Source organism: Leptopilina boulardi, unplaced genomic scaffold (assembly GCF_019393585.1).
Source record: "Leptopilina boulardi isolate dan_hultmark-lab unplaced genomic scaffold, ZJU_Lbou_2.1 LbouV2_368, whole genome shotgun sequence".
Taxonomy (NCBI): Eukaryota; Metazoa; Arthropoda; class Insecta; order Hymenoptera; family Figitidae; genus Leptopilina; species Leptopilina boulardi.
In genome coordinates this window covers 1,631,251-1,645,583 of record NW_026137938.1, presented here as the reverse complement: position 1 = coordinate 1,645,583, position 14,333 = coordinate 1,631,251, and the positions used below count along the sequence as shown (strand labels likewise).

General features: G+C 30.0%; 1 protein-coding gene across 2 annotated transcripts in view; it reads right to left on the bottom strand.

Moving 5' to 3' along the window:
• LOC127287184 (SKI family transcriptional corepressor 1 homolog-B) overlaps window positions 1–9,273 on the bottom strand; it is a 42,647-nt gene extending 33,374 nt beyond the window's left edge. For both annotated transcript variants that reach the window (XM_051313988.1, XM_051313989.1), the window contains exon 1: window positions 8,990–9,273. In XM_051313988.1, the coding sequence (XP_051169945.1) occupies window positions 8,990–9,177 (188 nt within the window). In that variant the 5' untranslated portion in view covers window positions 9,178–9,273. The remainder of the gene's footprint in view (window positions 1–8,989) is intronic.
• Window positions 9,274–14,333: the final 5,060 nt, after the last annotated feature.

Genomic DNA, 14,333 nt, shown 5'->3' with positions numbered 1-14,333 from the left:
TATATTCTAAATTTAAGAGTACTTTCTTGGTGCCTATTTAAGAATATACCCCATACATTTGATTCTTATATACACACTAAAAAAGAAATCTTGATTTCAGCCTATTTTTGAGGCTGAATTTAAGGTGTAAACGGAGTCAGACCAATTAAAAAAGGACAGACTTATGCAAAATATATGGGCTTAATTTAAGGTGTAAACGGTTTAAGACTTTGTTTTTACTGTGTACAGTTAGAATATAATATATTCTTAAAATGAAAAATACTTCTTAAATTAAGAATATATTATATTCTAACTGTAAGAATAAAATGCATGGAAAATATTCTTAAATAGTCGCCAAGAAAATATTCTCTTTAGAATATTTACTTTTTCAGTAACGAATATATTCTAATTTTAAGAATATTAAATACTGAATTTAAGTATAAAATATTCTTAATTTCTAAAATATATTGTCAACATTCCTCTTCTTTTACACTGCAAAAACTATAGCCTTCTTAAAAGTGCAAAAAACGTCTTGTTTTAAGACACATTTGATGTCTTAGACGCGAAAAAACGTCTTAAAACAAGACGTTTTTTGCACTTTTAAGACGGACAGTTTTTACAGTGTATCTCTTTCATTCGATATGCAATTTACATAGCCTTTTTTGTATCCTTTTTTCTTAATAAATGCCTTTTTAACCGCATATATATATATCTCACTAATCTATTTCTTAGAAAATTTTCAAAAAGTCTTTGCCTCACTTTAATGCAATGGAAAAATGTTGCAATTGGAGTAGAGTTTATTTCTGAATTTGAAACGTGATGTGAGTTTCTTAAATCGTATACAAATTGCTGTAGAATATACTCTGTATATAATGTGTCTCTCTCTTACTCTCTCACTCTCTCTCTATATATATATATGTTCTGAAGCTCGTCACTCTATAAGAGGATAAGGAACCCGATTCGAGTCGAAAGAAACCCAGGTTACTTATTTTCGCGTCTTCCTTTTAACCACGGCCAACAGAAGGAGGAGATTCTAAAGCCCTATACATATATAGAAAAAGAAAAGAATGTCTTCTTTTTCTTCTTCTTCTTTTACCTCTAAAGAATTCCCTTACCCTATATATATACCTTGTAAATTAAAATAACGAAGGCGTTCCTCCGATTTAATTCCCGCAAAGAAAACTTATTTATGAAAGCCACGAAAAAGAAATTTATTTCCCTGATGTTTGCTTTTGTGCAAATATATATATATATATATATATATATATGGGACGTTTCACGTTAAGCGGGCCACCCCGATGGCCAAAATTGAGAGCTTCCAAAAAAATCGCTTATACCCAAAAATTATTCATATATATAAGTACTTTCAAAAAATATGTGGCCTTTTGAAAAATCCAATATGGCGGCCCTAATATAACCTACAAATGTGTCTAAAATTAAAAAAAGAGGCCTAAAAGTGCTAATAAAAAGGGATTAAATGAGGAAATCACCTATGTATTGGCGGTAAAATTAGCACTAGGATACATACTTTGTATTCCGCAAGCAATACCGGTAATTTGATATTAATTTTCAGAAAATAAATATGGCGGATCCAATATGGTGGAAAAAAAATTTTAAAATGCATCGGATTTGCTTGAAAGTTGTTACTCGGGGGTTTCTGAGGTCGCTGCTGCCGAATCTGATGTTAATTTTCAGAAATTCAAAATGGCGGATCCAATATGGCGGACAAAATTTTTTTAATTCATCAGATTTCGTTGAAAGTTGTTACTCGGGGGTTTTTGGGGTCGCTGATACCGAATCTTTTGTTAATTTTCAGAAATTCAAAATGGCGGATCCAATATGGCGGACAAAAATTTTTTTAATTCATCAGATTTCGTTGAAAGTTGTTACTCGGGGGTTTTTGGGGTCGCTGATACCGAATCTTTTGTTAATTTTCAGAAATTCAAAATGGCGGATCCAATATGGCGGACAAAAATTTTTTTAATTCATCAGATTTCGTTGAAAGTTGTTACTCGGGGGTTTTTGGGGTCGCTGATACCGAATCTATTGTTAATTTTCAGAAATTCAAAATGGCGGATTCAATATGGCGGACAAAAATTTTTTTAATTCATCAGATTTCATTGAAAGTTGTTACTAGGGGGTTTATGGGGTCGTTGATAAAGTATCTAATATTGGTTTTTGGTTTTTAGAAAGTTTTATATGGTGCGTTAAAAAAATATTTTTTCTTAGTTTGCCCCGTGTAGAAAATAAAGATACTTTCTCCATGAGGAAGCAAAAATTAAAAAACATCAATTACTTCATCCTCAATTGGTTTAATAATTATCTAATTAAGTTATTATTGATATGTATTAATATTTTACGGCGAGCCTTGAAAAATTAATTTATGTAAAAAATAAAGAATTTTCGTGAATTTATTTTGCCTAATATTTGGTTTAATGAATATTATTAGACTCTTTTTTAGCCTAAGTTAATTTCAATATTTGTTTACATGTTTTAAATTTTCATACTCATTATATGAAAAGATCTTGAAAATTATTTAAATAAAGTATTAAAAAGTAAAGGAAACAAATAAAGAAATTTTTATCCACAACAATTATTGTCTGCTATATAGGATCTTCCATTTTGAATTTCTGAAAATCCACATCAGATTCGGTATCAGCGACCCCATAAACCCCCTAGTAACAACTTTCAATGAAATCTGATGAATTAAAAAAAATTTTGTCCGCCATATTGAATCCGCCATTTTGAATTTCTGAAAATTAACAATAGATTCGGTATCAGCGACCCCAAAAACCCCCGAGTAACAACTTTCAACGAAATCTGATGAATTAAAAAAATTTTTGTCCGCCATATTGGATCCGCCATTTTGAATTTCTGAAAATTAACAAAAGATTCGGTATCAGCGACCCCAAAAACCCCCGAGTAACAACTTTCAACGAAATCTGATGAATTAAAAAAATTTTGTCCGCCATATTGGATCCGCCATTTTGAATTTCTGAAAATTAACATCAGATTCGGCAGCAGCGACCTCAGAAACCCCCGAGTAACAACTTTCAAGCAAATCCGATGCATTTTAAAATTTTTTTTCCACCATATTGGATCCGCCATATTTATTTTCTGAAAATTAATATCAAATTACCGGTATTGCTTGCGGAATACAAAGTATGTATCCTAGTGCTAATTTTACCGCCAATACATAGGTGATTTCCTCATTTAATCCCTTTTTATTAGCACTTTTAGGCCTCTTTTTTTAATTTTAGACACATTTGTAGGTTATATTAGGGCCGCCATATTGGATTTTTCAAAAGGCCACATATTTTTTGAAAGTACTTATATATATGAATAATTTTTGGGTATAAGCGATTTTTTTGGAAGCTCTCAATTTTGGCCATCGGGGTGGCCCGCTTAACGTGAAACGTCCCATATATATATATATATATATACATTTTCTCTTTTGATTTTTTTTAATTTATATTTGAATATAGAAATCACCAAAATTTAAATCATAGGTCTTATTTTAAGACACTTTTTACTGCAAAAAGAAAAAAACTACTGAATCATTCACACTGTAAAAAGAAAGTACTAAAATAGTACCGATTTTAGGTATTAAAATAGAACCAAAAGAAAATTTAGTACCTAAAGTCGGTATTAAATTAATACCTTTCGTTTTACAGTGCAGTAGAGTTTAAAGTTAGTAAAGTAAAAAAAACTAATTCACTTAATAAAGTTTAAAGTTAGTAAAGTTTAGTAGAAAACTACTAATTCAGTTAGTAAAGTTTAAAGTTAGTTTAAGTAAATGTTAGTGAAGTTTACTAATTGCAACAGAATCCTTGCTAAATGAATTAGTATTTTTCTGCTAAAAAATAGTTATTTTTGACTAAAACTTAATCAAAACGACTGCTAACTTTAAAATTTACCAAGTGAATTAGTATTTTTCTACTACCAATTAGTCATTGAGCACTAAAAAGTAGTCAAAACGTTTACTAATTCATTTAATAAACAAATCGGCGCAGTTAAATTATACTCAAAAGTACCTCATTCAAATATAGAGAGTATTTTTGCAGTGTTGTTCTAATTTTTAAGACATTTTATAGTGTCTTACATTTTAACCAATGATGGAATATACGTTTTAAATATTTACTTAACCAAAATGAGAAAAAGTTGAGACAAGCTTTTACAACTCTAAGACGCATTTCCCAAATATGCGTCTTATGTCTTAAAATAAGATACTCGATTTTACAGTGATTATTATAATATACAGTTACAAAATAACTAAAATTGAAAAGGATTAAATTTGAAGCAAAGTACCCGATTGAGGACAAACAGTCCGATTTAAGGAGAGAGAACGAGAGAGAAAGATAGTGAAAACGTGAAAAGAAAACGAAGATAACAGATCCCGAGAGATCAGAGTTCATAAATCATGCAGAGAGTTCGAGAGACGGGTGCAATTACCGAGGGTACGCTTCGAAAGTTTCTAGGGGTGGAAGGGAGCGAGGGGGGGGGTAAAGTGAGAGAGAGGAACATGTACCAGTACTGCTGAGCTGTGAGATGAGTGTAGGTGGTGGGTGGGGGAGGGAGAAGTGAGGTTTGATGCGGTACCGTGATGTAGATTGTAGAAATGTAGATGTAGACATGATGGAAGTACGGAGATTTAACAACGTTACAATGAACGAACCCAGTCAGCGAGTTTCCCGTGTACCAACTCGCCCTCTTTGTCCCGTGCCAGGACCACCAGTGGAATGAGACTACATGCGAGGACGGCAGATTGAATTGTAAAATAACCGAGCGGGGGAACAATGTAGCGAAGCTACAACATTGTGTTTGCATTTAAATAATCAGAGAGCTCACGGCACTGATTTTCTCTCTCTCTCTCTCACTCTCTTTTTATCTTTTTCTCTCTATACATATACATATATATATACTATGCTTCAACTTCCTATTTCTACAATTTTCATTTCAACCACCATTCCAAACTTTCACAACGCTTTCAAAAACAAAAAAAAATTCAATCCACATTATTCGCTTTTCATTTACTGTTTGACTTGTATGTTTAATATAACATTTCACATTAAAAAAAAACCTATCTGAAAAAAATTATTTTGTGTGATGAAAAAAATTAATTTCTTTTAACCTTCTGCAATTCTGTAATTTTTACACTTCCAACGTACTTTCTACCTTCTACTTTCAATTTCCTACTTTAAATTTCTCACCTACTAGTTTTCCCTTTCCACTTACTACTTTTTACTTCACACCTACTACTATCCTCTTCCCACTTTCTATTTCCCAATTTATAATTTCCACCCACTAGTTTTCTCTTTCCATTTCCTACTACCTATACTTCCCATTTTCCACCTTCTGCTTTCTACTTCCACCTACTGCTTTTCTCTTCCCACTTTATACTATCCATACCCACCTACTAGTTTTCTATTTCCACTTCCTACTTCCCACCTACTGCTTTTCTCTTCCCACTTTATACTTTCCATACCCACCTACTAGTTTTCTATTTCCACTTCCTACTTCCCACCTACTACTTTTCTCTTCCCTCTTTCTCCCTCTTATTTTATACTTTCCTACTTTATACTTCCTACCTACTGCAGAATGTGGAAAATGGGAAGTAGGAAGTGGAAATAGAAAACTAGTAGGTGAGAAATGGAAAGTATAAAGTGGGAAAAGAAAAGCAGTAGGTGGGAAGGAGGAAGTGTAAAGTAGAAGGAGAAAATAGAAAACTAGTAGGTGGGAAATAGAAAGTACAAAGTAGAAGGTGGAAATAGAAAACTAGTAGGTGGGAAATGGAAAGTACAAAGTAGGAAGAGAAAAATCTGTAGGTGGGAAGTAGAAAGTATAAGGTATAGAAAATGGGAAGTAGAAAAGTTGTAGGTGGGAAAAGAAAAGCAGTAGGTGGGAAGTAGGAAGTGGAAAGTAGTAGGTGGGAAAAGAAAAGCAGTAGGTGGGAAGTAGGAAGTGGAAAGTAGAGGGTGGAAAATGGGAAGTAGAAAGTGGAAGAAGAAAAGCAGTAGGTGGGAAGTAGGAAGTGGGAATAGAAAACTAGTAGGTGGGAAATGGAAAGTACAAAATAGCAAGAGAAAATCAGTAGGTGGGAAGTAGAAAGTATAAGGTGGAAAATGGGAAGTAGAAAATAGAAGAAAAAAACTACTGGTTGGAAAATATAAAGTGGGAGGTAGAAAGTAAGAAAAGAAAAGTAGTAGGTGGGAAGTAGGAAGTGGAAAGGGAAAACTAGTAGAAGGGAAATGAAAACTATAAAGTGGGAAGGGAAAATAGTAGATGGAAAGTAGTAGGTGTAAAGTAGTAAGAAGAAGGTAGAAAGTGGGAAAAGAAAAGTTGTAGGTAGAAAAGTAGAATGTGGATAGTTCGAAAGTAGATATTGGGAAATAAAAAGTGAAAAATTACAGAATTGATAGCCAAAGTATTATAATTTATAATAAAATTCTAAAAAAATTTTGATTAAATTTTCTTTAAACACTAATTTCCTTCGGCTGCAAATGTATGGTGAATTTTTTTCCCCCTCATTACACAATAGGTTTTAATTATGACTTGATCCTTAAAAATGGGGAATATGTATATATATGTATAATCTTTTAGAGTCTTGTTGACTTGCATCTCGTATATAGCGTTTCATATTTTATTATATCCAGAATGCGGTGCATTTTCATCTGTCGCTCTCAAACAACCATTTACTGCCAGAGGGTATTGGAATCCCTCAAGGGTATTAAGAGATTAAATATCGTTGGGATGATACTTTAATAATTAAATTGCATCGATGAGTGGTGGTCCTATCTCCTCACTTAAAAAGTAGTCTTTCATTTTATTTTTCCATCTTAAGATTCTATAGAATCTTTAAAACACTATAGTGTTGTTTTTGTAAATCACGATCAAGATTATTTTTATTGAAAATTTTTCCAAATCATTCTCCAAATATTTTTTAGCACATCCTATATAGTAAACATTTTAGTTGCTGTAGCAAATTTTTTCAACAAAAAATATATTCGTTAGCATTTGTAGTTAATTTATTCTTTATACATATTTTCTCCAATTACTATTTTGTCAGATTAACAAATCGCCAAAGGGATTTTGATTTCATATTATTCCCTAGGGAAAATTTTTTCTCTTAATTCTCATTTTGAAGTGTCCTCCTCGACTGTGTGCGCAGCCATGTAGAAAACTACTTACAACTTGTAAAATTGCTTTTACGAGCAACAACATGAAAAAAAAAAAATTGAACCGTCGGAAAAATCACCTGTGTCCCGACGAGTTTTATTTTTAAAATTAATTCTTATCGGAAAGAAAATTGTGTTTTCTAAAAGTTCCTTTAAAACTTTGGCCCATTGAAAGTATAATTCTCATATATACGCGCGACTCTCTATGGCTAATCCCAAAGCAAACAGTTTATGGTGTTTGCTTGTGAGGAGCGACGAACCTGCTACATAATACTATGGTGAAACCGAACCCTTGTTTTGGTCTCGTGGGACCAGTTTATCCGAAGCCGTGAATCGACTATCAATTTATTCTTGCCGCCTATTTTCTTCTTTTTTTAAAAAAGAGAGTTGCGCACATCTTTTATCGGAGCAGTGTGCGTTTATTTTTCCTAAAAAAAATATATAAAACGAGATATTCGACACTCATTGCATTAATGTTGAGGAAATTTGCGAAGCACAACAATATAAGGAAATTTAAGATTTTAATGAATTTTTTGACGAAGGGATAAATATACATTTTCGACATTGATTGAATAATTTTTGCCAACTATGCGAGAAAATAATATTTTTTAAGTTATAAAAATTAAAAAAATTTTATAAATATTACCAAAATTTTGACATCCATGAAGATAATATAAAGATAATGAATTCTTATTTTGCCCATGGTTGGCTAAATTCTAGTCGGTTCAAGGTTTTAAAATTTTCATGTTTTTTAATTCATTATACACTGAAAAAAAATGTATTTGATCCAAATAATCGGTTACTTGACTATTATTAAATAAATATTTATTTGTACCTACTAAATAATTATTATTCGATCATTTTAATAATAATAATAATAATAATAATAATACATAAATGCAAGAAAAAATTCCACTACTACATCCAGGGAAATTACTTGTATATGAACCAAATAAAATATATTTGAGTTAAATAAACGTATATATTTGTCTCAGAGCCTACTAACTTATTTATTTGGCGTAAATAAAAATTTTATTTGTCATAAATAAATATCTCTTTGGCTCAAATAAATTTCTTATTTAAATGAAATAAAATATATTTGCAACAAATAAATGAGTTAGTAGGCTCGGAGACAAATATACCATTTCTCTGATTGTAATATTAATTATAATTAATTAATTATACTAAATTAAATGGCATTCATTAATTAGTATTTATTAATTACTTTTGATAATTATTATTATCAAATATAATACAAATAAAAATTATCTGGTTCAAGTAAATATTTATTTGATAATAGTCAAGAAACTGATTATTTTAATCAAATAAATTTTTTTTATAAAAAAAATTTCAATAATAATAAATTTTAATAAAATAAATAAATTTTTGTACTTAAAAATTTGTTGACAAATTTTCAGAACTAATTTCTATAGTTGAAAGCAATCTTTTTTAATCAATGACAAAATTTTTAAAGAGGTTATGTTTTAATAACAAATACGAAATGAAAAGTGTATGGCAATAAAAATAAATCCACTAAATTTGTTTTACTAAAAACCATTAATTTCTAAATCGACTATAAAATATATAGTAAAATTTACTAAAATTGTATATGAAATACAAAAAGAATAGTAAATACTACTAATCCGACAGATGGCGCTACTGTCTATTTTCTCACAAAACAAATCTATTTACCTCTTTTCCTTTTTCATAATAAGAATTTCTGCTGATAAAAATAATTTCTTTTCCACTCTGAATCAAAATCGTAAATTCAAATAAAAAATAAATAAATATTTATAATATAAAAGAAACAATATTGAACTAATAATTATACTTACTTGCGGATAAAGAAGTCACTTCCGTGGAACGATAAATAATATCTTCTTGATAAACAAACAATATTATAAACACACAAATTCACGTCAAAAAAAAAAAAAAATGCGTTTTCACAAAAATCCTTTTTGGCAAAAAAAAAACAATACGAAGTGATGAGATAATAAATTTGATAAAAACAGATAAGTGTCATACGATGATAAACTATCTAAGGGTATGTTTTTCGTGCGACTGTCCACCACGCGGGGTTTGTTATACGCGAAACGAAGCAAAGTCAGTATCGTCTCTATCGCGCATATGCTACGAGACTCTGGGACATAAAAGCGAAATAGTTGCATGAAAAGGGAACCGCCCTCTATTATACCACCCCCGTGCCAACCAACCCCATGTCGACAATGTAACATTGAGGCGTGGCTTCGCTTATATCACGGGGGTGGCTCACCTCAGGGGTAACTACAAACACGTACTTACCGAATGTTATTGTCATGTTCCATGAATCTGTATTGGTATATACGTGCGAGAATACTTGTAGATACAGATGCATCCAATCTACCGCTATAATTGCAGTAAGAGGCATATCTATATATATATGTATTCAGAATTATGGAAAAAGACATTTTTATGATATCGTACAAAATTGATCGTTTAAAAATAAGGATCTCATTTCTTTATTTTCACAATACTAAAATTTCGCGATAATTTTGAGAAAGCACCTCATTTATAATTTATTTTGTAAAAAAATAAAAACTGCTTTTTATTATTATATACACTTGGGGAAAATTATTATTATACTTTTATTATTTTGCAAAAAGAGGGCATGTTTTTTTTTTTGCAAAAAAGAAAAAAAGTTTCGCTATCTTCTGGAGAAGGTCGTAATTATATAGAGGAGAGTGCGGGCAACAGTGGATCAGTGGTTTACAGTGGATCATTAAATTCTTCTGGCAAATGATTTTATAAAAAACAAAACTTCAAATGTAAACGAAGATTATAACCATTATAAAACATTCGGTTATTTTCTAGAAAACTGACATCCACATACACCGCACTGATCCATTGTTGGTCCACTGTATAATTAAGAAAGTTTTCAGTTCAAAATTCAAATTTTTGTTAAAAGTATTATGTAAATTTTTTTTGTTGCAACAGCAAAATTTTGGTTGTCCCAATAAAATTTTAGTTAACACAAAAAAACTTTGACAGAATCAAATAAAAAAAAATATTGTTGTCTTAACCGAATTTTATGGTTGTGCTATAACTAAAGTACAATATATAGGAAATATGAAAATTTTGTTGCAGCAAACAAATTTTGATTGCATTTTAACCAAAATTTTTTGTTAAGTCAACAAAATTTGACTCAGCCAAATTCTTTCAATAAAAGAATTATGTTTTCTTAACCAAAATAAAGTCTATAAATTATTAGAGACAATCAAAATTTTGTTGCTATAACAAAAAAAATTTACCAATCAAAATGTTTTGTTGTCATAATTTTTTTTTTTTTTTTTGGTCAATTTTAGGAAGATAATTAATAATTTTTTAATGAGGTAATTTCATTATATTTGAATACAAAAAAATTTACATTAACTATGTGCTTTTAAAGAGACTAAAATCTATTGATGTGTGATTTCATCTGGCAAAGCTAAATGGTAGCCTGTTAATGCCAGACACGCGTCTCTATCAAAGCTTCAAGTTTCATTGATAGCAACTCAAAACCGTATTTAACTGCTTAACTCTCCCTCTGTATATATACCAACAACCACACATAATATATATATATAGTCGTGTTCGTTATATTATATATATATAGTGGAAAATTTCCCTTATTATAACCAACAGACGATAAAATCTATTTAATTTTATCGACTGCACATATCTTGTGCAATTCAATAACTAAACTAATTGGATAGTAAAACAAATCGGTTTTTACATCCATCGAGAAAATTTTTTTTAAAATTAATTTATTTTCTATGTATAGAAAAAAATGGAGTAAGTCAGAATACCGTGGGGTACCCTCACAACAAAAGGATATCCTCAGGATATCCTAAACTAATGTAGAATATCTTTAAAACGTCCATAGGATATCCTGAGGATATCCTCAGAACATCCAAACGGCCGTCACGTAGGATATTTTGGGATATCCTGAGGATATCCTGAGGATATTCAAGGGATATTGGATAATTGGACGTCCTGAGGATATCCTTGGGACGTTCTAAGGATATCCACAGGATATCCTAATAATATCCGGGGAAATAATTAGGATATCCCTGGGATGTCCTAGGGACATCCTTAGATATCCCTAGGATATCCTAACCGTCGCTACTTTGGATATCCTTAAAGTATCCTTAGGATATCTCTGGGATATCCCTAGGATATCCAAGGGATGTTTTTGGAATATCCTAGGATATCTGGTGCTGTGAGGGTAAATGTACCTATACTTAAGTCAAAAAAATTTTAGGTTATGTTTGTGATTTTTCTAGTGAAAATACTCACAAAGAATCGGCTCTTAATTCAAAACGCATTTATGCTTGTCTCATCCATTACATTAAAAAAATTCAATAAATTTTGACTTTGCCTAATTAAAAAAAACTCAAGGTAAAGCTATCGCTAAATATAATATAAATTTTTTTTGACGTAAGGTCCCTTTTTTTAATTAGATAAAACAAATATTAATTTTTATTGAATTTTTTGAATGTAATAATAAAACATAATTATTTTATTAAAATTTGATTCTCTGCGAGTATTTTCACTTATAGAAAATCACAAACATAACCTAAATTTTTGTTTGACGTAAGATCCCTTCTCTCGTGTAGCGTATATATAATAATCTTATACTATATAAAATATAATTAGAAAGAAAAATGGAATTACAAAAACCTCTAGACTAATGAAATTATAATTAACGTGTTAAATAAATGACTCTGAACACCTGTTACAAAATGAAAACGTCACTTCCGCCAGTTGATATTCTATTAATATGGAGAAATCTGTAAAATGTGTTTACAGTGATGCCATCGATGACTAGCGTTAATAAAATAATGCAGTCACGGTGTCCCAAGCACTCGAGACATTTGGGGTTGGGGTTCCTTTGGGATATACAATAATATATAGTATATATAGGTATAGTGAGAGAACAAAAAAAAAAGAGGTGGGGAGAGTTGTCAACCGTATGTTCGCACGTCCTAACTCATATCAATGCACTATCTATATAGTAATATAGTTTTTTTTTCTTTTTTTGATACTATAGTGTCTATAACTGTCCAAAGCCGAGAATCAGCCAAGTATAATTGGCAGGGGGCTCGCATAGAAAAAAAGATATTTATTACATTAAGGGGCGGCAAAAATCATAATGGCCAACTGGGGTATAAAATACACCAGCCTCTTTGCGGTTCGTTAAACGATTTTTCGTCCTGGGGTAGAAAGCTGTGACATGACTCAAAAAAAAAATCATTTTTCTTCTTTTTTTTCAAAAACAGGAAAAATAATTTTTTTTAAGGGGCATTTAAAATTTAGCAATTATTTTCTCAACGCCTGTATTCGGTTGAACTAGAATCTATCATAAATGAATTTTTCTACAATTTATCAGTAATAATTATAATTTTTTTATTATAAACAATTATTTGAAGGTTGTAAAATAACATTTAAGGTTGATGGTTCCAAAATAAATTCTGTCGTTGCAAAGTTTACTTTGACGGTATTAAAATAATATACTTTAAGATTGTAAAATATTCTTTGAGGTTGTAAAGTTTACTTTAACGGTACTAAAATATACTTTATAAGGTTGTAAAGTTTACTTTGATGGTTAAAAAATAAACTTTGAGGTTGTAAAGTTTTCTTTGACGGTATTAAAATATACTTTAAGGTTGTAAAATATACTTTGAGGTTGTAAAGTTTACTTTAACGGTACTAAAATATACTTTAAGGTTGTAAAGTATACTTTGAGGTTGTAATGTTTACTTTGAGGTTTTAAGGTATACTTTTAGGATGTAAATATATTTGAAGGTTGTAAAGTATGATTTAACGGTTGTAAAATATACTTAGAGGTTGTAAAGTTTTTCTTCACGGTACTAAAATATATACTTTAAGGTTGTATAGTATACTTTGAGGTTGTAAAGTTTACTTTGACGTTTTAAGGTATACTTTTAGGATGTAAATATACTTGAAGGTTGTAAAATTGACCTTCACGTTACTAAAATATAGTTTAAGGTTGTACAATAGACTTTAAGGTTGTAATAAGTTAATTTTGACGGTTATAAAATATATACTTTAAGGTTGTAAAATATACTTGGAGGTTGTAAAGTTTACTTTGATGGTTACAAAATAAACTTTGAGGATTTAAAGTTTCCTTTGATGCTATTAAAATATACTTTAAGGTTGTAAAGTTTCCTTTAACGGTACTAAAATATACTTTAAGGTTGTAAAGTATACTTTAAGGTTGTAATGTTTACTTTGATGGTTCCAAAATAAATTTTGAGGTTGTACAGTTTAATTTGACAACACTAAAATATACTTTAAGGTTGTGAAATATTCTTTGAGGTTGTAAAGTTTTTCTTCACGGTACTAAAATATATACTTTAAGGTTGTATAGTATACTTTGAGGTTGTAAAATATACTTTGAGGTTGTAAAGTTTACTTTGAGGTTGTAAAGTTTACTTTGAGGTTTTAAGGTATACTTTTAGGATGTAAATATACTTGAAGGTTGTAAAGTATGATTTAACGGTTGTAAAATATACTTAGAGGTTGTAAAGTTTACTTTCAAAGTTTTAAAATATACTTTAAGCTTGTAAATTTTACTTTGAGGTTTTAAGTTATACTTTTAGGATGTAAATATACTTGAAGGTTGTAAAGTATGCTTTAACGGTTGTAAAATATATTTTGAAGTTTAAAAGTTTACTTTGACGGTTCTAAAATATACTCTGAGGTTATAAAGTATATTTTGAGGTTTTAAGGTATTCTTTGAGGTTGTAAAGTATACTTTAAGGTTATATAACAAACTTGAAGGTAGCAGAAAATTTTTTAGAATACTGTAAAACAAACTAAGAGTGTAGAATAGCCTTGAAGGAAGTAAAAAAAAATTTTAAGGTTGTAAACCAACTTTCAACAAGATCATAAACTATAAAACGACGCTAGTCCAAATTCGAATTATTCTTCATTCAACTTGAACTAAATTCTCCTTTGAAATCTGTACATTCCTATTTTCTTTTACAATAAAACTAACATCATATATTTCTTAAATATTTTAACATAACAAAGTTACAGTGAACAAATGTCAAGTCCAAACAGTCTTTGAATTATTGTGCGCGCACCTTTATTGTATTATAAAACGGGTGAATTCTAATTTAACAAGGGTTGATTTCA